The sequence below is a fragment of the Chiloscyllium plagiosum genome, unplaced genomic scaffold, assembly GCF_037043375.1.
Source record: "Chiloscyllium plagiosum isolate Xiang-an unplaced genomic scaffold, Cpla_swu_hap1 HiC_scaffold_7, whole genome shotgun sequence".
Taxonomy (NCBI): Eukaryota; Metazoa; Chordata; class Chondrichthyes; order Orectolobiformes; family Hemiscylliidae; genus Chiloscyllium; species Chiloscyllium plagiosum.
Window position 1 is genome coordinate 8,002,490 of NW_028270145.1, and position 26,239 is coordinate 8,028,728.

The 26,239-nt window shown below is 41.1% G+C and overlaps 1 protein-coding gene across 2 annotated transcripts in view; it reads right to left on the reverse strand.

Moving 5' to 3' along the window:
• The window catches only part of LOC122551279 (protein boule-like), a 161,006-nt gene that overhangs the window by 48,343 nt on the left and 86,424 nt on the right, over positions 1-26,239 (reverse strand). For both annotated transcript variants that reach the window (XM_043692928.2, XM_087988692.1), the window contains exon 8: positions 10,376-10,423. In XM_043692928.2, the coding sequence (XP_043548863.1) occupies positions 10,376-10,423 (48 nt within the window). The remainder of the gene's footprint in view (positions 1-10,375; positions 10,424-26,239) is intronic.

A 26,239-nucleotide genomic window follows, 5' to 3' on the forward strand; every position in this document is an offset into this window, starting at 1 on the left:
GGTATGACAGATGGTCCAGGTGTAAAGGAGAGGAGATAGCATAGCAGAATGCCAGTACTGCTAAAGGGTTCTCTAGTTCAGGAATCAAGCAGACATTCTGCGGCTGTCCCTTACTCCAGAATGGTTTGTTATCTCCACAGTGTTAGTGTCAAGGATGTCAAAGATTAGCTACAAGACATTCTTCTAGGGAAGGGAAAATGGCTAGAACTTGTGGTCCACATTAATATGAATAACAAAGGTAGAGTTCTAGAGTCACAAAGCATGAAAATAGGCACCTTGGCCCAAATCATCGATGCCGACCAGGTTTCCCACGCTGATTTTATAAACCTCTAAACAGTCAGCCCTCAGCTTTCTGTGCTACAGGGAAAAGAAACCCAGCTTAATCAGCTTCCCCTTATAACTTAAACCTTTCAGTCTTGGTATCATCCTTGTAAATGTTTTCTGTACCCTTTCCAGTTTAATAAAATCCTTCCTGTAGCAAGGCGACCAGAACTATATTCTAAACGTAGCCTTACCAATATCTTGTACAGCCATAACATCCCAACCAGTGTACTTAACACTCTTACTGATGATGGCAAGCATACCAAACATTTTCTTCACCACTTTGTCTATCTGTGAAGTCACTTTCTAGGAACTAAAACCTACACAACTCGATCTCACTGTTCAACAGGACTCGCCAGGGCCCTTCCATTAACTCTGTAAGTCCTGCCCTGCTTGTCTTACTAAAACGCAATACCTTGTATTTATCTGAATTAAACCCTATCTGCCATTCATTGGCTAAAGACTCAGTTGATCAAGATTCCATTGTACTCTTAGATAACCTTCTTTGCTGTCCACTATACCAGCAATTTTGGCGTCATCCGCAGTTACTAACTATGCCTCCTATAGTCTCATCCAAATCATTTATATAAATGATGAACAGCAATCGATCCAACATCAATCCTTGCGGCACACTGCTGGTCACAGGCATTCAATCTGAAAAGCAATCCACTACTATCAACCTCTGTCTCCTATTGTCAAGCCTATTTTGTATCCAGTTGGCTAGCTTTCCTTGGATCCCATGTGACCTAACCTTACAAACCAGTCTACCATAAAGTTCCTTGTTGAAGGCAGGAAGGGGAAAGTGGTCCTGTAATTTAAATTTAATGAGCTAGGCAGAAAATTAGCAAGAATAATCTCTAAAGTGGTAATCTCTGGATTACTCCTGGTGCCATGCACAAACAGAAAGACAGATGAACGTGTGCTTGAAAAATGGCACAGGAGGGAGAGCTTTAGATGCCTGGGACAGTAGTACTGACTCTAGGGGAAATGACGTCCATACAAGTTGAATGGGTTGCATATGAACAGAGCTGGAGAACATGCAGGATATTTTGCTCGTGTTAACTTAGCAGGGGCGTGGCAACCAGGAGAGAATATTAGGAAGCATAAAGTGAGCTAAATGCTGGAAGAGACAGATACCATTAAAATACAGAATAACAAGTAAATAGGTGGAGTTGGAACAATGGAGAAGGCAATTAAGGTTCAATCAAATATTGAATTTGTGGAGTATAGTTAACACAACTGAGGAGTTACAGGCACAGATCATCTTTTGAGGTTACGATAATATGTGGGGATTTTGTGATACAGTGGCAACATGGCTTAAGGAAAAGCAGACCTATATCTAAAACTGTCTTGGTTACAAGAAGTTCAGAAAAGATAGGGAAGGAACAAAAGGAGAAATCGTGACGTTTTTGTTAAGACCTAGATCTTGAGAATGAAGTCAATCAAGTGACCACAAGATGCAATAGCATAAGTAGATCATTCAACCCACTGAGCCCCATTTTCTTGCTTTCTCCCTTTAACCCCCAATTCCTTTAAAGATTAAGTGTATTCAATGACTCAGCCTCTACAGCAGTAATAAATTCCATAGATTAACCTCCCTCAGAAGAGAAATTCCTCCTTTAACCCCCAATTCCTTTAAAGATTAAGTGTATTCAATGACTCGGCCTCTACAGCAGTAATAAATTCCATAGATTAACCTCCCTCAGAAGAGAAATTCCTCCTCATCTCTGTCCTAATTGGATGACTACTTACTCTGGGATTATGCCCTATTGTCCTCCTCTCTGCCACAAGGCCATAGAACCTCTCTGCATCTACTCTGTTAAGTCCCATAAGAATCTTGCATGTTTCAAGAACATCGCCTCTCATACTTCTAAATTCCAATGAGTACAAGCCCAAACTACAAAACCTCTTCTCATAAGACACTCCCTCCACACACTGGATCAACCCACTGAACCTTCTCTGAACTGTCTCCAATGCTGGTATATCTTTCTTTAGATAAGGGGATCAAAACTATGATCAAACTAGTTCCTTGTACAGTTTTCACAAGACCTCCCCTTTTTTTATTTTTTGTGTTTTTTTAAATGAAGGTCAGCATTCAATTTACCTTCCCTTTTACCTGCTGAATATGCATACTAGCCTTTTCTGACTTAGGAACATAGGAATTAGGAATGGCACTAGGCAATTCAGCCCTTTGAACATGCTCCACCATTTAGCATGATCATGGCTGATCTTATCCTAATCTCAACTCCACTATCCTACCTACTCTCCATAGCCCTTTATCCAGCCTTTCATCAGAAACATATCTATTTCTTTCTTGAATCTGTTGATTTATTCTGCCTCGACTGCATTGTGCAGTGAATTCCACAGATTCATAATCTTCTGAGAGAAGGCCTGGTCTCTCAGCAGCTCTCAGCCTGGTATCTTGTTAGTATGTCGGCCAATCTCTTGGCGTCTCAGTGCGGTGTCTTGGCTCGGTATGCAAATGGATCCTGCCCAGGCATGTTCCTGAGGCACCTGGGGAGATGGAGAGGCAGCAGTTTAAGAGCAGCAATGTATCTGCAGCAGCGCCACTGAGAACAGACAGCCTGAGGTCTCCCGGAGAGCAGGTGCGTGGAGGATTCATCAAAGACTGTTGAACTTTTCACTTATTCCTTTATTTTCCCAGTTTAAACTATGAATGACTTTAATGTTGCCTATTATCTTATTTCTTTTCTTTTTACTTATTCTATGAAGTAATGCTTAACTTTTTGACTCTCGTTTCTCTTACTAATGTGTACCTAGGTTTTTTTGTATCTAGGTACCTAAGGTGGTGTCATGTGTAGCGACATTGTACACGTTTCATTGTACTCCTGAGCTTCTGTACTTGAGTACACATAACAATAAAATCTAAATCTAATCTAACCTAAGTAGTCTCTGGTCATCTCAGTTTTGAACCTACCTCCTCTCACTTTATATCTATGAGCTCTTGTTTGAGACTGTCCCACAAGGGGGACCATCTCTTCAATGTCCACCTCATCAACCTCCTTTAGCATTTTATATATATCAATCAGATTCCTCCACATTTTTCTGAACTCCAGCAAATATTGGCTTGGTTAGAGGATTTGCTGATGGACAGAAAGCAGAATGTCAGAATAAATGTGTCCTTCTCTGGATGGTGAACTATAACTGGAGGACTGCTGCAAGGTTCAGTTCTCGAACCTCAACAATTTACAATTTATTTAAATGATCTGCAAGCAGGGACAGAATATAACATAGCAAAACTCATGGATGGGACAAACAGTGGCTGAACAATGGGCTCTCCTAAAAAAAGAATGTGATTTGGGCACAGTAAAGTTATATACTCTCACAAGGGAAAAGACTGGACTAACAAATTTAGAGCTTCCTGGAAGAGAAAGGGGATAGAAATTAAGCTAAAAAAAGTAAATGTGTGATTATCTAACCAAGCTGAATACAGGAGGTTCAGAAAGGAGCTGAAAAAGTAAATAAGCAAAGAAGAATTATGAAAGAATGGTTTAGTAGCTCACATAAAAATCTCAATGTCTTCTATCAGTACATCAATAGTGAAAGTGTGGCAAAAGAAAAAGGATGTCCAATTGGAAACCACTTAAGAGGTAAGACGCACGGCAAAGATGTTAAATTCATACTTTACTTCTGTCTTTACCTACAAGGCAGATGCCTCCTGTGCCATTGAGTCAATGGAACAAACTCAAGTCATTAGGAGGATTTAAGATTGATATGGGAGTGGTATTGGATCAGCTGTTGGTACTTAGTTGATAAGGCACCAGTAGTGGATACAATATATCCAAGGATATTGAAGAATAGCAAACATATTCCATTGGTCAAAAAGATGTTGTAAAGATCACCCCAGTAATTATAGATTAGTCAGTTTAACTTCTGTGAAATCATCTAGAAGGAGTTATTCAGGATGTAATTTAGAAAAATATGGATTAATTCAAAAAATGTCAGTAATGATTTGTTATGGGAGAAATGTGTCGAACTAACTTGCTGGGATTTATTGAAAAAGTACCAGAGAAGGTTGAGATGGGAAAGACTGCTGTTGTGGTGTACATGGGTGTACAGGGTAGATACACAGCAGATGAACTTCAATGCACAGCAGTATTAGGTGATGCACTTTGGTGGAAAGAATATAGGTAGCTCATGCAAAAGAAAGGACATTATTCAAAAGGATGTACAGGTACAGGGAACCTGGGTGCTTAAGTAATGAAAGTTTGCAGGACAGGTGGAGGGAGCTGTTAATAAAGCATACAGTACTTTAAACTACAGTATCCATAAATAGAGGCACAGAATACAAGAGAGGGGAGGTTATGATGAACGTATATCACCGATTGACACTGTTTTGACACTGAATATAATTCAGGGTGCCATGCTAAAGGAAGGATGTGATTGCACTACAGAAAATGCAGAAGATACTTACAAGAATAGTTCCAGGAATAAGATACTTCAGTGGAGAGGCAAGATTGGAAAAGTTGGGACTGTACTCAGTCAAAAGACAAAGAGGAGATTTGCTAGAAGTTTTCAAAATCCTCAGGGTTTAGTTTTATTTATTATTGTCATATGTACCTATGTACAGTGAAAAGTTTGTTTTGCATGCTGTACAAGCAGATTGTACCATACAAAGTACATAGGATAATAGAACAGAATGAAGAATACATGTTACAGCTGCAAGGAAAATGCACAGAAGGCAAGATTAACATTAAATTTAAAATTTGAGAGGTCTGTTCAGAATTCTAATAACAATAAGGAAGAAGCAGTTCCTGAAACTGTTTGTATGCATACACAAACTTTCATACCTTCTGCCCAAGGGAACAGAGTGGAAGAGAGTATAACTGGAGTGGGAGGGTCTTTGATTATGTTGGTTGCTTTCCTGAGGCAGCAGAAAGTATAGATGAAGTCAACGAATGGAAGGCTGCTCTGCTTGATGAGTTTACAACTTTCTATAGTTTGGAGTCACAGTGACGTACAGCATGGAAACAGACCCTTCAGTCCAACTTGTCAATGCCAACCAGATATCCTAACTTAATCGAGGCTGTTTGCCAGCACTTGGTTGATATCCCTCCAAAGCTTTCCTATTCATATACACATTCCAGATGCCTTTTAAATGCTGTAATTGTACCAGCCTCCACTACTTCCTTTGGCAGCTCAATCCATACATGCACAACCCTCTGCATGAAAACGTTGCCCCTTAGGTCCCTTTTAAATCTATCCCCTCTCACCCTAAACCGATAACCTCTAGTTCTGGACTGCCCTACCCCAGGGAAAAGACCTTGTCTATTTACCTTAACCGTGCTCTTCATGATTTTATAAACCTCTATAATGTCATCCCTCAATCTCCGACACTCCAGGGAAAACATGCCCGGTCTATTCAGCCTCTCCCGATAGCTCAAACCCTCCAATCCTGGCAATATCCTTGTAAATCGTTTCTTAACCCTTTCAATTTTCATAACATACTTCTGATACGAAGGAGACGAGAATTGGCCAAAAATGGCCTAACCAACAGCCGCAACATGACCTCCCAACTCCTGTAATCAGTACTCTGACCAATAAAGGAATGCATACCAAATGCCTTCTTCGCTATCCTTTCTACCTGCGACTCTACTTTCAAGGAACTATGAATCTGCATTCCAAGGTCTCTTTGTTCAGCAAACTCCTCAGGATCTTACCAGTAAGTGTATAAGTCCTGCTAAGATTTGCTTTTCCAAAATGCAGCACCTCGCATTTATCTAAATTAAACTCCATCTACCACTTCTCAGCCTAATGGCCCATTTGATCAAGATCTTGTTGTACTCTTGAGATAACCTTCTTCACTGTCCACCACACCTCCTATTTTGGTAACATCTGCAAACTTACTAACTATACCTCCTATGTTCACATCCAAATCATTTATGTAAATGGTGAAAAGTAGTAGACTCAGCACCGATCCTTATGGGACTCCACTGGTCATAGGCCTCCAGTCTGAAAAGCAACCCTCCACTACCACCGTCTGTCTTCTACCTTCAAGCCAGTTATGTATCTAAATGGCTAGTACTCCCTGTAGTCCATGAGATCTAACTTTGCTAACCAGTCTCCCATGAGTAACTTTGTCGAATGCCTAACTGAAGTCCATATAGATCACATCCACTGCTCTGCCGTCATCAATCTTCTTCAAAAAAACTCAATCAAGTTCGTGAGACCTGATTTTCCATGCACAAAGCCATGCTGACTATCCCTAATTGTGATCTTGGGAAAAGCAGTTGCCAAACCACGCTGTGACAGAATGCTTTCTATGTTACATCTATAAAAATTGGTAGAAGTCCTTGTGAACATACCAATTTCCCTAGCCTCCTGAGGAAATACAGACATCTGTGTGCTTTCTTTACCATTGCGTCTACATGCATGGACCAGGACAGACTATTGTTGTCCATCATTCCCAGGAACCTGACACTATTGACCACCTCCACCTTAGCACCGGTGATGTAGTAGGGGGCGTGCCCTCCACTCTGCTTCCTGAGGTCGATGACCAGCTTTTTTGTTTTGCTGACGTTGGAGAAATTGTTGTCTTCACACCAAGCTGCTAACCACTCAACTTCTTTCCAGTATTCTGTCTCCTACAGCTGTGATGGGTCATCAGCAAACTCGTAAATGGAGTTGGGGGAGAATTTGACCACCCAGTTGAGAGTATATAAGGAGTACAGTAGGGGACTAAGTACACAGCCTTGCAAGGCATCGATGCTGAGGTTATTGTGAAGTAGGTTTTGACACCTATTATTACTGATTGCGATCTGTGGGTTATAAAGTCAAGTATCCAGTTACATAGCGGGAAGCTGAGATCTTGGTCTCAGAATTTAGAGATGAGTTTGTTGGGAATTATGGTTTTGAAGGCAGAACTGTAGTCAATAAGCAGGAGCGTGACGTAGGTATCCTTGTTAGCCAGAGGCTACAGAATCGCATGCAGTTCCAGGAAGATGCATCTGTTGTGGACCGGTTGCGCCGGTAGGCGAATTGCTCAGGATAAAGGCAAGTTGGTAGGCTGAAGTTGATGTGAGCCATCACCAACTTCTTGAAGCACTCCATAATTATGGAGGTCAGAGCCACCGGGCAGTAGTCACTGAGGCATGCTGCATGATTTTTCTTTGGCACTGGGATTGTGGTGGTCTTCCTAAAGCAGGTGGGGACTTCAGATCGTAGAAAGAATGGTTATGGACAGAGTGGATAGTGAGAAACTGTTCTCAGATGTAAACAAATTGAGAACCAAAGTGCACCGTTTTAAACTGATTTGCAAAAACGACAAATTCGAGGAGAGAAAGTAAACTCTCACACAACGAAAAGTTAGAGTATGGAATGCCCTCTCTGGAAGAGCAGTGGAAGCACATTCAACTGATGCATTCAAGAGGACATTTGGTGATTATTTAAATGGAAACAATGTGAAGGGTTCTGGGCAAAAGACAGGAGACTGGCAGCAAGTCAAAATGTTCAGACTTTCAGTAAAGACAAAATGGGCAAATGGCCCCTTTCTCCATCATTAAGCAGCTTTGATTCATTACTCCAAAAGTGAAAACATCTTATTTAATTGCCAAAGCGGTCAATTTATTTCATTTTATTACTAACATGCACCTAGAACAAAAAGAGTGAACTTTCACTAGCTTCTTCAACAAACTTATTCTTTACACAAGTGGTTATCAACTAACCTACTATGCAGAATTAGACTATGTCCCCCTTAACCTAAAACACACACACACTTGCATTCATATGTAGACTGGATAACACACAGCTCTGTAGGGATAATATGACTGAAAATAATTAGAAAACACCCTTGTGAATCTATAGGCCAAAACTGAAAAGGCAATGAGTTGACTTCCTTTGCTTTTCTGTCAGAAATCATGTTACTGTCAGCTAAAGAGCAGAACAGAGCTTTCTGTTCACAGAGAGAGAGAGAGAGAGAGAGAGAGAGAGAGGAAAATAGAGAGAGAGAACATGAGGGAGAGTACAAGAGAAAGTGAGAGATGTTTTCAATCCTGTCAGCTTTTCTCTAATAGCTGAAACTCCCACTTTTGTGACAACAGAAACCAAATAACCAGACAATGTTGCTAGGTGAAGACAACATAGATCCTAGAATTTCTTTCAAGTTCGTTGTAAAGACATTAAGGTCATAAAAGCAACATTCCTTTTTAAAAGCTCTCATTGTTCCACTTTCCAAAATTATTTACTTTTCCAGACAACAGCAAATAACCCATTGTTCTCCATGACTCTTGACTTTTTTTTCCAAACAATCACATGATAAATCCCTCTTCAAACCAGTAATGTCCAAACAATTCCATATTCCAATTGTAATGATCATAAATATGTGTTTCTAAACACTGTACGCACTGTAACTTTGATATCATTCAAACAAGTATATAAAATTGCATGACTTAATATTTTATGATTTGGAGGTGCTGGTGCTGGACTGAGGTGGACAAAGTTAAAAATCACACAACATCAGGTTATAGTCCAACAGGTTAGTTGGAAGCACTGGCTTTCGAGGCACTGCCTCTTCATCAGGTAGTTGTCATATTTTATGGTAAGCATGCGTATTAATTTGGAAGATCTTTCTTGCTGATATAAGAAGTTATGGTTTGACATTGTCGGATACTTTATTTTCATTCATTTGTAAGGCCAAGTGGAAACAAAAGTGGAAACAAATCTGAATCCAAAGAGGTAAAACTTCACTGGTCAGTTTTTCAGATGTAGGTAAAACTAGAAACATACATTAAAACTTATTATAAGACTCTGTTTCCTTTAAAGTCAGGTACAGTATTTTGAAAGGCTGCCTGACAATCTTAGATCCTGTTTGGTCTCATTTCACACGATTACTGCCAGACTAGGATGTGAGAACTATCTCATTCAGCAGCAGCACCTCAAAAGCTAAATGGCCTTCAATTATATTTTTGAGAGAACTACATTTTTACAAACTTCATTCACTACAACTATGAAGCTAAACAGACTCAGACATTTATAGCAAATTATGACTGCGGTCCAGTAAGGTTTGAACACACTAATCCCATTTTCCAGCTCTTAATGTTTACCGGTGAAGGATAGGGCAATAAAAGTGAATATCAAAATGCTGCTTAAAGGTTATGAGAGTTTCTGACTCAACCACTCTTTCAGGCAGTGAGTTCCAGACGGCCAAAGCCCTCTGTTTGAAAATACGTCCTTTTCCATTCTCATCTTAGCCTTCCACCTCCTACATTAAATAAATGCCCTCTGGTTACTGACTGCTCTACTAATGGAAAAAAATCCCCTTCCTGTCCACTCCATCTATGCCACACATAATCTTGTACACCTCTATAAGGTGCTCTTTCACCATTCGCTGCTCTGAGGAAAATACCCCCAACTATCTAATCTTTCATCTTTGCTCAGACCCTCCACCCCAGGTAGCATTCTGGTACATGTAAATGGCACCCTCACAAGTGCAATCACATCCTTCATATAATTTGGTGACCAGAACTGTACTCGGTACTCCAACTGTGGCTTAACCAGTGTTTTATACAGTTCCATCATAACTTTCTTATTCTAGTATTCTGTGCCTGGCTATTATCGTACTGCAGTTTAGGATTATCCTCCTTACTATTTACTGCCCTCTCAATTCCCGTGTCATCAGCAAACTTCTTAAACATACTATCCACATTCAAGTCCAAATTATTAATAAACACGACAAATATCAAGAACTCCAACACCAAGGCTTGTAAAACACCATTGGAAACTGACTTCCAGTCACACAAACATCCCTCTACAATCATTCTCTATTTCCTGCTTTTCAGCCAATTTTGATCCAATATGCCATTTTTGCAGATCTGGTCTACTATGAGAACCTGTTGAAAAATTTGTATGGCAGGGACTCTATCTATAATCCTGCATTGAACAGCAATTTTTAAAATCCATTACAGCGGGAGAGAGGGAGACCTAATTCAAAATACCAACTTTAAAAAACCGAACAGCAGCCTTTTTTTTGTTGCATTCAGTTCAACCATAACAATAGCTTACTAATCATACACAAGCTAACAATTGTAAATTTTACCTGAGGCAATCCCCACTGCCACTGACCTGCGAGACAATGAGCTGGTGCCTGCAAATAAAAATAATAGATAATGATATACAAATTTTTCTGACAACAGAGTAACAAATTGTAAAATTTCATTTCAGAAAACAAACGATTTCCACAGCAGCCTTCTGAGATATCTTTTTCATTTCAATAATGGACACTGGAAGAAAGTGAGGACTGCAGATGCTGGAGATCAGAGCTTAAAAATGTGTTGCTGGAAAAGCGCAGCAGGTCAGGCATCATTAAAGGAACAGGAGGATCGACGTTTCGGGCATAAGCCCTTCTTCAGGAAGGACACTGGATATGTTTTATTGCCCATGCCTTAATGCACTTAAATTGAATGACTTGATATGTCATTTCAGCATCAGAGTCAATCACATAGCAATAGATCAGGAATCCTTCAGTGGAGGACATTAGTGAATTCGATAGAATATTACGTCAATTGACAGTGATAATGGTTGCTGTTACACCAATGTTCAATTCCAATGTATTAATTGATCTAAATTTCACCATTGGCCATAGTGCGATTCAAATCAATGTCCCCAGACGATCAGTCTAGAACTCTGGATTATTAGTTCAGTGACATTACCATTGTGCCACTACCTCCTCTTACAATGAAATAAGTTCGCATTATCAGATAATCTTGTAAAAAACATGAATAATGGTGCTTGAAATCTCTAATATGATAAACTAATATGATAATTATGATTTACTTGCTGGATCAAAAAGCATTTCTGCTCTCCCAGCTGAGAAGTAATCCTGATGATATGTGAAGAGCTAGCAGCTGTCCCGGGTATTGCTGTACTGAGAATTAACAGCTTCTGACAAATAAATGCATTAACAATGACCTCTACCTTCTCTTTCATGAGTTAAGAACACTTGTTACACCTGAGGCAGAAAAGCCACAAGACTTAAGAGACTATTGGCTCGATTCTCTAAGAGCTTAGTTCATATATCAACAGCCATTAATTCAGGAAACAATAATACTGCTCCAGAACTATCATTAGTTCACAACACAGAGGAGTCATAGAGTTATACAGCTCAGAAACAAGCCCTTTGGTCCAACTCATCCATGCTAACCAGATATCCTAAATTAATCTAGTCCCATTTGCTAGTATTTGGCCCATCTTCTTCTAAACCCTCCTATTCATATGCTCATCCAGATGCCTTTTAAATGTTGTTATTGTACTAGCCTCTACCACTTTCTCTGGCAGCTTATTCCATAAAAGCATCACCCTCTGCGTGAACAAGTTGTCCCTTAGGTCCCTTCAAAATCTTACTGCTGTCATCTTAAACCTACGCCTTCTAGTTTTGAACTCCCCACCCTGGGCAAATTGAACCTATCCATGTCCCTCATGATTTTATAAACCTCTATAAGGTCACCCCTCAACTTCTGAAGCTCCAGCAAAAATACTCCCAGCCTATTCAGCCTCGGCTTATAATTCAAACCGCACAGCCCTGGCAAAATTGTTCTAAATCTTTTCTGCACCCTTTCAAATTTAGCATCTTTCCAATGGCCAGGAGATCAGAATTGATTGCAATAGTCCAAAAGCGGCCTAACCAATGTTTTGTACAGCTGCAACATGACACCCCAACTCCTATCCTCAATGCAGCATACCAAACACTTTCTTTACTGTCCTGTCTTACATGCGACTCCACTTTCAACAAACTATGAACCTGTACTCCAAAATCTCTTTGTTACGTAACACTTGCAGGACCTTACTATTAAGTGTTTAAGTCCTGCTCTAATTTGCCCTACCAAAATGTAGCACCTCACATTTGTCTAGATTAAACTCCATTTGCCATTCCTTGGCCCATCGATCAAGGTCCTGCTGCACTCCACGGTAACCTTCTTGAGGTACAATTTTGATATCATCTGCAAATTGACTAACCATACCTCCTATATTTACATCCAACTCATTTATATAGACCATGTGTGGAAGTCCTTGCGCTGATCTACTGACTGTTCATCTGTATTCCGTTTATCTGATTGTAATGTTTATCCTTTTAACTATGCCTTATTTCTAACTTGTAGTGTAAGGTAATGTGACATTTTTTCGTTATTCCTCTTTTTGTATCGAAGATTTGTGCTTGGTACTTTGTATGTAAGATGGTACTTTCTCTCTCCTTTTTCCTAAGATTTTAAGGAGGGTTTTTTTGATGAGAAAAATTTACCTTGAAGCAGATAAGAGCCAGAGGGAAGTGTGCTGGAGGCCTGGAGTGGTGTGGAGCAGCTGAGAGCTGCAGTGGAGCAGGTTGGAGGCATGTAGCAGTGTGGAGTAGTGGCTGAGAGCTGGTGCCGAGTGGGATGGAGGCATGGAGGGGAGCAGAGACAATCCAGCGCATGTGGTCAGTGGCTTGTGAGGCTGGTCAGACCACGTGTGGATACCCTGCGCCGAGATCTACTGCAACGTATGTTTATCTGTAATCTGTTTATCTGACTGTAATGTTTATCCTTTTAACTAAATCTTAACTTATACCATGAATCACTAAGTAATGCAACTTTTTAAAAATTCTTCTTTTTATATCTAAGATTTGTACCTAAGATGGTACCATGAGAGGTGACATTGCAAACTTTTCACTGTACTCCTGTACTGAGTATGTGACAATAAAATCTAATTCTAAAGCGAAATGGCAAAAAGCAGTGGAACCAGCACTGATCCTTTTGGCACATCTTCGACTTAAAAGGTGTAATATTTCCATATTTCTTTCTGATGAGAAAAGTCTTACTGACCCAACCAGTATACATTATAAATACACAGACTCCTACAGTTACCAAGACTATACATCCTCACACCCTGTTTCCTGGAAGGACTCCATCCCATTCTTCCAGTTTCTCCTCTTCTCTCGCATCTGTTCTGATGATGCCACCTTCTGCAGGGGGGCCTCAAAAGTGTCCAAATTTTTCCTCAACTGAGGATTTTATGCTACACTGGTTGAAAGGGCCCTTAGTCATTAGATTAGATTACTTACACTATGGAAACAGGCCCTTCGGCCCAACAAGCCCACACCGACCCTCCGAAGAGCAACCCACCCAGACCCATTCCCCTACATCTAACACAACGGGCAATTTAGCATGGCCAATTCACCTAACCTGCACATCTTTGGACTGTGGGAGAAAACCGGAGCACCCGGAGGAAACCCACACAGACACGGGGAGAATGTGCAAACTCCACACAGACAGTTGCCTGAGGCGGGAATTGATCCCGGGTCTCTGGCGCTGTGAGGCAGCAGTGCTAAGCACTGTGCCACCGTGCTGCCCTTCTCCTGCACTTTGGCCCTCATCCTTTCCTTTCCCTCCCACAGCAAGGATAGGACTCCTTTGGTCTCATTTACCATCCCACCAGCTTCCACAACCAAAGGATCGTAAGACACCATTTCCATCACCACCACAACCAGACACATACTCCCCTGCCAGAATTTTGGAGGAATGTTTCCTCCAAAATACTTTGGTTCCTTCCTCCTCCATTCCCAACATCTCCACAACTCCAATGCATTTCCCATGCAATTGTAGAAGCTATACACACCTACCTGTTTGCCTCCTCAATATCCATGACCCAATATACCTTCTAAGTGCAGTAGCGATTTATCTGTACTTCATTTAATCTAGTCTACTGTATCCGCTGTTCACAATGCGGTCTCCTGTACATTGGGGAGACAAAATGCAGGCTGGGTGATTGCTTTGCAGAACACCTACACTCTGGCTGCAAGAATGACCAAGTTTCTAGTTGCCTGCTACTTAACACATCACCATTTTCCCATGCCAACGTTTCTGTCGCAGGCCTGCTGCAGTATTCCAGCAAGCCTCGGGTGAAAGCTTGAAGACCATCTCATTTTCTGGTTGGGACCTTGCAGACTTGAGAACTCAACATCGAATTCAATAACTTTAGAGCCTGATTCCAAATTTCTATATTTTTTTTAGCAACGGCACACCTATTCCAGTTTTGACCTGAATTGCTTTTAACACGGTCACATGCCTCCAGACCCATTATCACATTATCTCATCAGCTAACCCATTTCCACACTCTTAGCCCTTATAATCATTTATATAGTTTTACTTTATTTATCTATCTCTTTCGTGTCTTTCCCTCTCTCTCTCTGGGCTCCATCTCCTCCTATTTGCTCACTTCACTCCTTCCACCACTCTCCCCCAATTAATTGGAAAATATTATTCATTTAAAGACATTTAACTTAATATTGTGACGTTCAGGAACACAACTTTAAATAAGGAGTTGCTGTAATGGCAAAAGAATATCTGAACGTGAGAGGGAGAGATCCAAGTAGCTGTATTACAGAAAAAAAGAGAAGGCTGCAATCTGTGTAACCCATGCAACAGAATAAAGATTATAGAACACCTTGGAACACCACTTGTAATAACACCCTGATGGTTAGGAAGTTTTAGTGTTTGAAAACAAATGAAATGATTAACTACGAAGGATGAAAGCAAAGAATTGGAGAGTTGGAGGAATTTGCTATCTATACTGAAGCACCAGGTAGAGGAAATCCAAACTTGTTTGACAGATCGATACAAACAGAAGAAGAAGTACTGTCAGACTGGATACAAAGTTAGCACTGCTGCCTCACAGCGCCAGAGACCCGGGTTCAATTCCCGCCTCAGGCGACTGACTGTGTGGAATTTGCACATTCTCCCCGTGTCTGCGTGGGTTTCCTCCGGGCGCTCCGGTTTCCTCCCACAATCCAAAGATGTGCAGGTCAGGTGAATTGGCCATGCTAAATTGTCCGTAGTGTTAGGTAAGGGGTAAATGGATTGGCCATGCTAAATTGTCCGTAGTGTTAGGTAAGGGGTAAATGTAGGGGTATAGGTGGTTTGCGCTTCGGCGGGTCGGTGTGGATTTGTTGGGCCGAAGGGCCTGTTTCCACACTGTAAAGAAATCTAATCTAATCTAAAAGTTGAATCCAGACAAGTTACTCAAGATTTTGAGGGTACAGTTGGGATGGATTTTCTAAGCTCTTCGAGCTAAATATTTGTGGAATTATGAATAGATTTGTGTAGGTCCACTGACACAAAAGCTGCATATGGCAGGATGAAAATGTTCTAAGAAGCATTTTGAAGCCACTTAAAAAATGAATAATATAGAAAGAAAGTTGTGGAAATTAACAAGTGTATTTACATTTGAATGATGTGTTGAGGATATGATATTTTTCAGTTAGATCTTCTTTCCAAAAAGAAATCGAGCAGCATTCTACTGGTGTCACAAAGAGAAACCTGCAGGCATGTTTTATGATACATGATGATTACTTTCTATGGAAAAGTCCTGCCGAGTTTGATCAATTTGTTATAGACAAGATAAAAGGGGAATTTTAGATAATAAATCGAGCACTAACATTTACATATATAAGCATAAATCAGAATAGTTTCACGTAACTTTGAATAATTAAAACTAGGAAGTACTAACTGTACCCCAATAAAATTAGATCAGGTTGTCACAGAACTCTGATCTTAATTCAAAAGAAGAAAAGATGAAACTAAAGTTAGTTAACTATACTTAGTTAAGTAACACTGCTCATTATGACATATTGTAACTTAGTACTATGAAGACAGATAACTGGTTAAATTTCCCACAGTATACATGTTATCTTCTCATCATGAAAATAGTTCTCAGGTGAGGAGATAAGTGGACCTCATGAATAGTACACAACTCTGTTGGTAGAAAATTAATGCACTCCCTCTTGTGAACCTGAGGGCAAAGTCTCACTGACAAGCCATACACATTACCAAAAAGCATTTCCAGCTGCTGTTTGTGACAATTGTGCCCTAAGTAATGGATTAGAGAGCAACTGAAGAACATTATTTCATTCTGAGAGGTAGATGCCTCGAATTCACTGCTTGCAAGGCTGGCAGAATCAGAAATCAGTCTAGTAAACGGTATGATCCTTGTGGTAAAACTTTAAACCAAAGTAACCAAATCTACCAAATTACTGGCAAATTAAGGAATTACCAACATTCTTCAGAAAGAAGGTCTGGAAGAATTCTATGGAGACATAGAGGATCTTGCCTGCTAGCTGAAGCAACAACAAGATACCCGAGTTACCTCCTCTGAAAGGCATGTATTAAGTGTCGAGGGCTGCTGGCCATTCAGAGTCCAACAACAACTTTCTCATCAGTGAATAGCAGGAAAGTGGTACCTGCTAATAGAATGACAATCTATCTGAGATCCAGGGTACTGTGACAATAAGACCATATGACATAGGAGTGGAAGTAAGGCCATTTGGCCCATCGAGTCCACTCCGCCATTCAATCATGGCTGATGGGCATTTCAACTCCACTTACCCGCATTCTCCCCGTAGCCCTTAATTCCTTGTGACATCAAGAATTTATCAATTTCTGCCTTGAAGACATTTAGCGTCCCAGCCTCCACTGCACTCTGTGGCAATGAATTCCACAGGCCCACCACTCTCTGGCTGAAGAAATGTCTCCGCATTTCTGTTCTGAATTTACCCCCTCTAATTCTAAGGCTGTGTCCACAGGTCCTAGTCTCCTTGCCTAACGGAAACAATTTCCTAGCGTCCACCCTTTCCAAGCCATGTATTATCTTGTAAGCTTCTATTAGATCTCCCCTTAATCTTCTAAACTCCAATGAATACAATCCCAGGATCCTCAGCCATTCCTCGTATATTAGACTTACCATTCCAGGGATCATCCGTGTGAATCTCCGCTGGACACGCTCCAGTGCCAGTATGTCCTTCCTGAGGTGTGGGGACCAAAACTGGACACAGTACTCCAAATGGGGCCTAACCAGAGCTTTATAAAGTCTCAGTAGCACAACAGTGCTTTTATATTCCAACCCCCTTGAGATAATTGACAACATTGCATTCGCTTTCTTAATCACAGACTCAACCTGCATGTTTACCTTTAGAGAATCCTCAACTAGCACTCCCAGATCCCTCTGTACTTTGGCTTTATGAATTTTCTCACCGTTTAGAAAGTAATCCATGCTTCTATTCTTTTTCCCAAAGTGCAAGACCTCGCATTTGCTCACATTGAATTCCATCAACCATTTCCTGGACCACTCCTCCAAACTGTCTAGATCCTTCTGCAGCCTCCCCACTTCCTCAGTACTACCTGCCCGTCCACCTAACTTTGTATCGTCAGCAAACTTCGCTGGAATGCCCCCAGTCCCTTCATCCAGATCATTAATATATAATATGAACAGCTGCGGCCCCAACACTGAACCCTGCGGGACACCGCTTGTCACCGGCTGCCATTCCGAAAAAGAACCTTTTATCCCAACTCTCTGCCTCCTGTCAGACAGCCAATCCTCAATCCATACCAGTAGCTCACCTCGAACACCATGGGCCCTCACCTTGCTCAGCAGCCTCCCATGTGGCACCTTATCAAAGGCCTTTTGGAAGTCTAGGTAGATCACATCCACTGGGTTTCCCCGGTCTAACCTACTTGTCACTTCTTCAAAGAACTCTAACAGGTTTGTCAGGCACGACCTCCCCTTACTAAATCCATGTTGACTTGTTCTAATCTGACCCTGCTCTTCCAAGAATTTAGAAACCTCATCCTTAATAATGGATTCTAGAATTTTACCAACAACCGAGGTTAGGCTAATTGGCCTATAATTTTCCATCTTTTGCCTTGATCCTTTCTTGAACAAGGGGGTTACAACAGCGATCTTCCAATCATCTGGGACTTTCCCAGACTCCAGTGACGTTTGAAAGATCTCAACCAACGCCTCCGCTATTTCCTCAGCCACCTCCCTCAGAACTCTAGGATGTAACCCATCAGGGCCAGGAGATTTATCAATTTTAAGACCTTTTAGCTTTTCTAGCACTTTCTCTTTTGTAATGGCAACCATACTCAACTCAGCCCCCTGACTCCCTTTAATTGTTGGGATATTACTCATGTCTTCCACTGTGAAGACTGACGCAAAGTACTTATAAAGTTCTCCTGCTATTTCCTTATCTCCCATCACTAGGCTTCCAGCATCAGTTTGAAGTGGCCCAATGTCTACTCTTGCCTGTCGTTTGTTTCTTATGTATTGAAAGAAACTTTTACTATCATTTCTAATATTACTGGCTAGCCTACCTTCATATTTGATCCTCTCCTTCCTTATTTCTCTCTTTGTTATCCTCTGTTTGTTTTTGTAGCCTTCCCAATTTTCTGATTTCCCAGTGCTCTTGGCCACTTTATAGGCTCTCTCTTTTTCTTTGATAGATTTCCTGACTTCCTTTGTCAGCCATGGCTGTCTAAGCCCTCCCCGGATAATCTTTCTCTTCTTGGGGATGAACCTCTGTACAGTGTCCTCAATTTTACCCACAAACCCCCGCCATTTTTGCTCGACTGTCTTCCCTGCTAGGCTCTGCTTCCAGTCTATTTTCGTCAGTTCCTCTCTCATGCCCTCATAGTTACCTTTATTTAACTGTAACACCATTACATCCGATTTTGCCTTCTCTCTTTCAAACTGCAGACTGAACTCTACCATATTATGATCGCTGCTTCCTAAGTATTCCCTTACTTTAAGGTTTTTTATAAAGTCTGGTTCATTACATAGCACTAAGGTCCAGAATAGCCTGCTCCCTTGTGGGCTCCATGACAAGCTGTTCCAAAAAGCCATCCTGTAAGCATTCCATGAATTCCCTTTCTTTGGATCCACTGGCAACATTATTTACCCAGTCCACCTGCATATTGAAGTCTCCCATGATCACTGTGACCTTGCGTTTCTGACATGCCTTCTCTATTTCCCGGTACATGTTGCGCCCCTGGTCCTGACCACTGTTAGGAGGTCTGTACATAACTCCCACTATGGTTTTTTTGCCTTTGTGGTTCCTCAATTCCACCCACACAGACTCCATATCATCCGACGCTATGTCATTCAGCACCATAGATTTAATTTTGTTCTTAACTAACAAGGCAACCCCGCCCCCTCTGCCCACCTCCCTGTGTTTTCGATAAGTTGAAAACCCTTGGATGTTTAACTGCCAGTCCTGACCCCCTGTAACCACGTCTCTGTGATGCCTACCTCATCATAATCATTCACGATGATCTGTGCCATTAGTTTGTCTGCTTTGTTATGAATGCTATGAGCATTCAGGTAAAGGGCCTTAATGTTAACTTTCTTATCATTAGAGATATTAGAAGTCATAAGATGTCCTAAGTTATCCTTCCTTTTTGCTGCATTTAAATCTGCCTGCACATATGCTATCCTGCCGCTTATCTTTCCATTTAACTCCATGCTCCCTGTCACTTTCACTTTCCCTTCCCCCCAACTCAGAAGTTTAAAGTCCTACTGACCACCCTATTTATCCTCTTCGCTAGAACATTGGTACCTGATCGGTTCAGGAGGAGACCGTCCCAACAGATCCCCCCGGTTCCAAAACTGATGCCAATGCCCCATGAAGTGGAATCCCTCTTTCCCACACCAATCCCTTAGCCACGTGTTTACTTCCCTAATTTTCTTATCCCTATGCCAATTGGCTAGCCACGAAACGACACGACCAGCTATCCTTAGTAGCCACGCACGCAGATGACAAGCAACATGAATTCGACTGGGACAACACTACTATTATAGGACAAGCTAAACAGAGAACAGCCAGGGAATTCCTAGAGGCATGGCACTCATCCACAGATTCAATCAATAAGCACATCGACCTGGACCCAATATACCGACCACTGCAACGGGCAGCTGGAACTGACAACAGGAAGTGGCAGATTCAAACCACTACAAATGGCGGAGGAAAGATCACAGAAGCGCTTCACAGGAGGCTCCCAAGCACTGAGAATGTCACCTGGACAGGGGACGAAACGTCTGCAACACAAATTCCCAGCTCGGTGAACAGAACCACAACAGATACAATATACAATTTGAAATACACCACTGTTAAAGGACAGTTTTGTGCATTCCTAACTGAATTTCTAGTTGGGCAGTAGGGCTGGAGGAGTGGCAATGCCTGAGGGATGCAAAGCAAGGGTGGAAAGCATGTGCATGCAGCAAGGCAACCAGAAATTCCAATGCTAAACATCCAAGAGTTAATGATAACAAATCAAATAGGTGTGATGAGCTACAACGGTCAGCCACCAGGTGGCTGTGCAGTTAGTTGAATTAAACTCTTAATTAAACTGAAAGACAATGGCTAGATTTTGTCTCAAACCATTTAACCTTACTACTATATAATAAAAGTAGCACAATCCAAAGACAGCTTTCACCTTTGAATTTCGTGGGTATGATTATCACCAGCAAGGTATAATTTTATGAATCCAGTTTTCCTCAAGTTATGACAGACCTGATGATGTAGTTTTCTAGAGTTCCTCTGCAAGTGATCAATGCAGTGTGGTCATTTATAGGAAAACAAACACTTTTTTTTCCTATCTCTGAGATAGTCACACAGATTTCCAAAAGATTCCATTTTCTTTTCTGTTAATTGAAAAACTGAGCCCTTCTTGAGAATGAATTGCTTCAAGGATTCAATTTATTCTTCATTATGTCTCTCAGTATTGTCCTGGTGCTTATAGTTGGATAATTGCCCTCCACCTCCTCTACAGTTTTTTTTTAATCATATGGCTACTTTATTATCTTCCTTCATGTTGTTACTGATTCTAGATCAAATGTCATCTGGTCACATGAACCAATATTTCTTACTATCCAAGAAAATTTCAATTGACTCCTTCACAACTGATGTAAATTCCTGATTCCTTTCTGAACATTCTTCAAAACAAACATATTTCACAGACCTTTCTCAAGAAATTACAGGTTTACTTTACTCCACTGTAAAAGGACAGTATTGTGCATTACTGTGCTGCTTCTATATCAAAGGTTGTCAAAAAGAGATTTGAGCCAATATGTATTCTGGCAACTTGAAAAATGAAATGATCATGTGAGAATATATATACAGCAATCCTTTGATGACAGTGCTGCTATTGTGAATACCACACTCTAGCCAACGATATTAACCTTGCATAGATGGACATGATATTAAACAAATTGCAGCATTTCTTCTAACAGTTCTAATCAAATGTGTCATAAACTACTTATAGGTTAATTGCTGAATTATTTATTCTGGCTGCTGGTGCATGTTTTTGGAGCTTTCCTGAGCATTTAGGAAGTTTTGAACGCTCCAGAAAACATGTGTGACAAAATATCACCATCTAAAATCTACATTTTTTTTTAAGCACTGACTTTGCCTGGCCTGCGTAATTTTTAAAAATTTCAGGTTTAAAACTGTCAGCTAAATATCTAAAGATAAATGTATGTCCTATCGAAAGGACGGGCACGTGGACAGAGGGGGTGGGGTTGCCTTATTAGTAAATGAAATGAAATTAAATCAATAGTAAGAAACGAAATAAGGGCAGATGGTGTAGAATCCGTGTGGGTAGAATTGAGGAACCGCAATGGTAAAAAAGACATAGTTGGTGTTATGTACAGGTCTCCAAACATTAGTCAGGAGCTGGGGTGCAAGATATACCAGGAGATAAAAAAGATGCGTAGCAAAGGCAAAATTACAATGATCATGGAGGATTTCAATATCCAGGTGGACTGGGAAAATCACCAGTGGTAGTGGATTGCAAGAAAAGGAATTTGTGGAATGTCTATGAGATGGCGTTTTGGAGCAGCCTGTGGTGGAGCCCACTAGGGAACAGGCAATACTGGATTCATTGTTGTGCAACGAGGCAGACTTGATAAGGGAGCTTAAGGTGAAGGAACCCTTCGGAGGCAGTAATCAGAATATGATTGAATTTACTCTGCAATTTTAGAAGGAGATGATAGAACCAGAGGCAACTACAGAGACATTGAGGGAGGAGCTGGGTAGAATTGACTGGGACAAGAACCTAGCTGGAAAGACAGGGGAACAGCAATGGCAGGAGTTTCTGGGAGTAATTTGGGAGACACAGCAGAGATTCATCCCGAGGAAAAAGAAGCATAGTACAGGGAGTTTGAGGCAACCATGGCAGACTAACAAAGTCAAGGATAGCGTAAAAGCAAAAGATAAAGCATGTAATGTGGTGAAGGGCAGTGGGAAACCAGAGGATTGGGAAGCTTACAAAGACCAACACAGGGCAACAAAAAAGAAATAAGGAGGGAGAAGATTAAATAAGAGGGCAAGCTAGCCAGTAATATAAAGGAAAACTGTAAGAGTTTCTTTCAATATATAAAGTCAAAAGAGAGGCAAAAGTGGACATTGGGTCACTGGAACATGACGCTGGAGAGATAGTAGTGGGAAACGAGGAAATGGCTGAGGAACTGAATGATTACTTCACGTCAGTCTTGATGGTGGAAGAAACAAGTAATATCCCAAAAATTCAAGAGTGAGAGGGCAGACCCGAGTATAGTGGCCATCATCAAAGAGAAGGTGCCAGAAAAACTGAATGGCCTGAAGGTGGATAAATCACCTGGACCAGATGGATGACATCCCAGATTCTACGAGAGATAGCTGAAGAGATAGTGGATGCATTAGTGATCTGTCAGGAATCGCTAGAATCAGGGAGGGTACCAGAGATTGGAAAAATTGCTAACATGACATCCCTGTTTAAAAAGGGAGTAAGGCAAAAGATGTAAAATTACAGACCGATTAGCCTAATCTCAGTTGTGGGTAAGATCCTGGAATCCATTGTGAACAATGAGATTTCTGATTATTTGGAAGTGTATGGTAAAATAGGACAAAGTCAGCATGGTTTCATCAAGGAGAGGTCATGCCTGACAAATCTGCTCTAATTATTTGAGCAAGTAAGCAGGTTAGATCAATGACAGCCAATGGCTGTTATCTAGCTGGACTTCAAGAAGGTCTTTGATAAAGTTCCGCACAGGAGGCTACTGAATAAAATAATGTCCTATGATGTCAGAGGCAAGGTGCTAGCATGGATAGAAGATTGGCTGTCTGGCAGAAAGCAGATAGTAGGGATAAAAGGGTCCTTCTCAGGATGGAAGCCAGTGACAAGTGGTGTTCCGCAATGCTCATTGTGGGGACACCTTTTGATTTTATAATTAACGATCTAGATAAAGGAACTGAGGGCATTCTGGCTAGGTTTGCAAATGATACAAAAGTAAGTAGTGGGTCAGACAGCACTGAGAAGGCAGGGAGGCTGTAGAAGGATTTGGACAGGTTAGGAGAGTGGGCAAAGAAGTGGCAGATGGAGTAAAACGTGGGAAAAGTGTGAGGTCATACACTTTCGAAGGAAGAATAGATACATGGACTATTTTCTACATGAGGAGAAAATTCGGAAGCATAAAGTTCAAAGAGACTTGGGAGTTCTTGTCTAGGATTCTCTCAAGGTAAACTTGCAGGTTGAGTCAGTATTTAGGAAGCCAAATGCAATGATGGCATTTATTCTGAGTGGACTTGAATAGAAAAGCAGGAATGTACTTCTAAGGCTCTAAAAGGCTCTGGTCAGACCAGGTTTGAAGTATTGTGTACTGCTTTGGGCCCCATATCTCAATATGGATGTACTAGCTCTGGAGTGTGTTCAGAGGAGGTTCATGAGACTGATCCCAGATATGAAAAGGTTAATATATGATGAACGTTTGAGGACTCTGAGTCTATGCTCGATGGAGTTTAGAAGGATGATGGGTGATCTAATTAAAACATTCAGAATACTGAATGGCCTGGACAGAGTAGATATTGGGAAATTATTTCCAGCGATAGTAAAGAATTGGACCCGAGGGCATAGCCTTAGAGTAAAGGAAAGACCTTTTAGAAAGGTGATAAGGAATAACTTCTTCAGCCAGAGAATGGTGAATCTATGGAGTTCATTGCCACAGAAGGCTGTGGAGGCCAGGTCACTTAGTATATTTAAGACTGAGATAGATAGGTTCTTGAGTGTCGAGGGGAGCAAGGGTAATGGAGTGAAAGCAGGGTTGCAAAATGTATCAGCCATGACTGAATAGCAGAGCAGACTTGATGGGCTGAATAGCCTTATTTCTGCTCCTATGTCTTATGGCCTTAATTCTGAATACTTGAAAGTGCATGGTAAAATAGAGCAAAGTCAGCATTGTTTCATCAAGGAGAGGTCATGCCTTACTAATCTGTTAGAATTCTTTGAGGAGGTAATGAGCAGGTTAGACCAAGGACAGTCAATAGATGTTATCTATCTGGACTTCTAGAAGGCCTTTGATAAGGTGCCACACAGGAGGCTACTGAGTAAGATAAGGGCCCATGGTGTTAGAGGCCAGGTACTAGCACGGATAGAAGATTGGCTGTCTGGCAGGAGGCAGGCAGTGGGGATAAAAGAGTCCTTCTCAGGATGGAAGCTAGTGACTGGTAGTGTTCCACAAGAATCAATGCTGGGTCCACAGCTTTTCACTTTCTAGTTGAAAGAACTGAAGGGATCTGCTAAGTTTGCAGATGATACAAATATAGGTGGAGGTGATAAAGTATTGGGAATCAATGGTTAAAAGTCTCTATTTGTAATAATGATTTGCCTTACAAGTTCGAAGTGGGAGCTGCAGTCACAGTGGCTGTTAAGAATCAAGAATTAAAAGAATGCAGACACTTTTGCATAACCTTGGAGTTGTTCATGCATACGTTTCTTCCCAGTACTAGGACTGGGCTGTTTTTAATTTTAATCAATAGAACATTGTTAACTGCCTTGCTTTATCTACTTTTGACTTATGTGAACAATACCAGATGTAGTAACATTTAAGTCAATAGCTTTGTTTTAACTTATGTGAACGGCACGAGATGTAGTAACATTTAAACCAGCTGCTTTGCTTATCTACCTTTGACTTACGAGAACTCTACTAGAGGTTGTAATATTAAATCATGTGGGAATGAGAGAAAGTGAATTAGTCATGCACATGAGGGCTATAAAATATACTGCTTTTATGCTAGAGATCAGAGATCTGTGAAGAGTCCGCCAAAAGGAAGCTTGAGTACTCCTTTGATGTTTGATTCCATATCTCTCATCAGCTGAGCAAAAATAAAGAGTGTATTGAAACTTAAAATGTTATGTGGTTCGAAACTTTTTGAGTGAGCTGAGGGGCAGGTAGTATTAAGGAGGCAAGGAGGCTGCAGAAAGATTTAGACAGGTTAGGAGCGTGGGCTAAAAAGTGACAGATGAAATACAATATGGAAAAGTGTGAAGTCATGCACTTTGGTAGGAAGAATAGAGGCATGAACCATTTTCTAAGTGGGGAGAAAATTCAGAAATCTGGAATACAAAGGGACGGAGTCCTAGTCCAGGATTCCCTTCAGGTAAACTTGCAGGTTGAGTCTGTGTTTAGGAAGACGAATACAATGTTGCCATTCAGCTCAAGGGGACTACAATATAAAAGCAGAGATCTACACCTGGGGCTAGAAAGCTCTGGTCAGACAACATTTAGAGTATTCTGAGCAATTCTGGACCTCATACCTCAGGAAGGCTGTATTGGCCTGAGAGCGAGTCCAGAGAAGTTTCATGAGAATGATCCCAGGAATGAAAGGCTTAACGTATGATGAATGTTTGAGGACTCTGAGTCTATATTTGATGGGGTTTAGAAGGATGAGGGGGAGATCTGATTGAAACTTACAAAATATTGAATGCCCTGAACAGAGTGGACCTTGGGAAGATGTTTCCATTGGCAGGAGAGGTGAGGAGCCAAGGGCACAGCCTTAGAGTAAAGGGAAGACCATTTAGAACAAAGATGAGGAGAAGCTTCGTTAGCCAGAGAGTGATGAATCTGTGGAATTCATTGCTACAGAGGGCTGTGGAGGCCAGGTCAGTGAGTAGATTTAAGACAGAGATAGATAAGTACTTGATTGCCAAAGGAATCAAAGGTAACAGGGAGAAAGTGGGAAAATGGGGTTGAAAAACCTATCAGCAATAACTAAATGGTGGAACAGATTTGATGGGCTGAATGGCCTAATTTCTGCTCCTATGGTCTTATTTCCATTGTTAACATT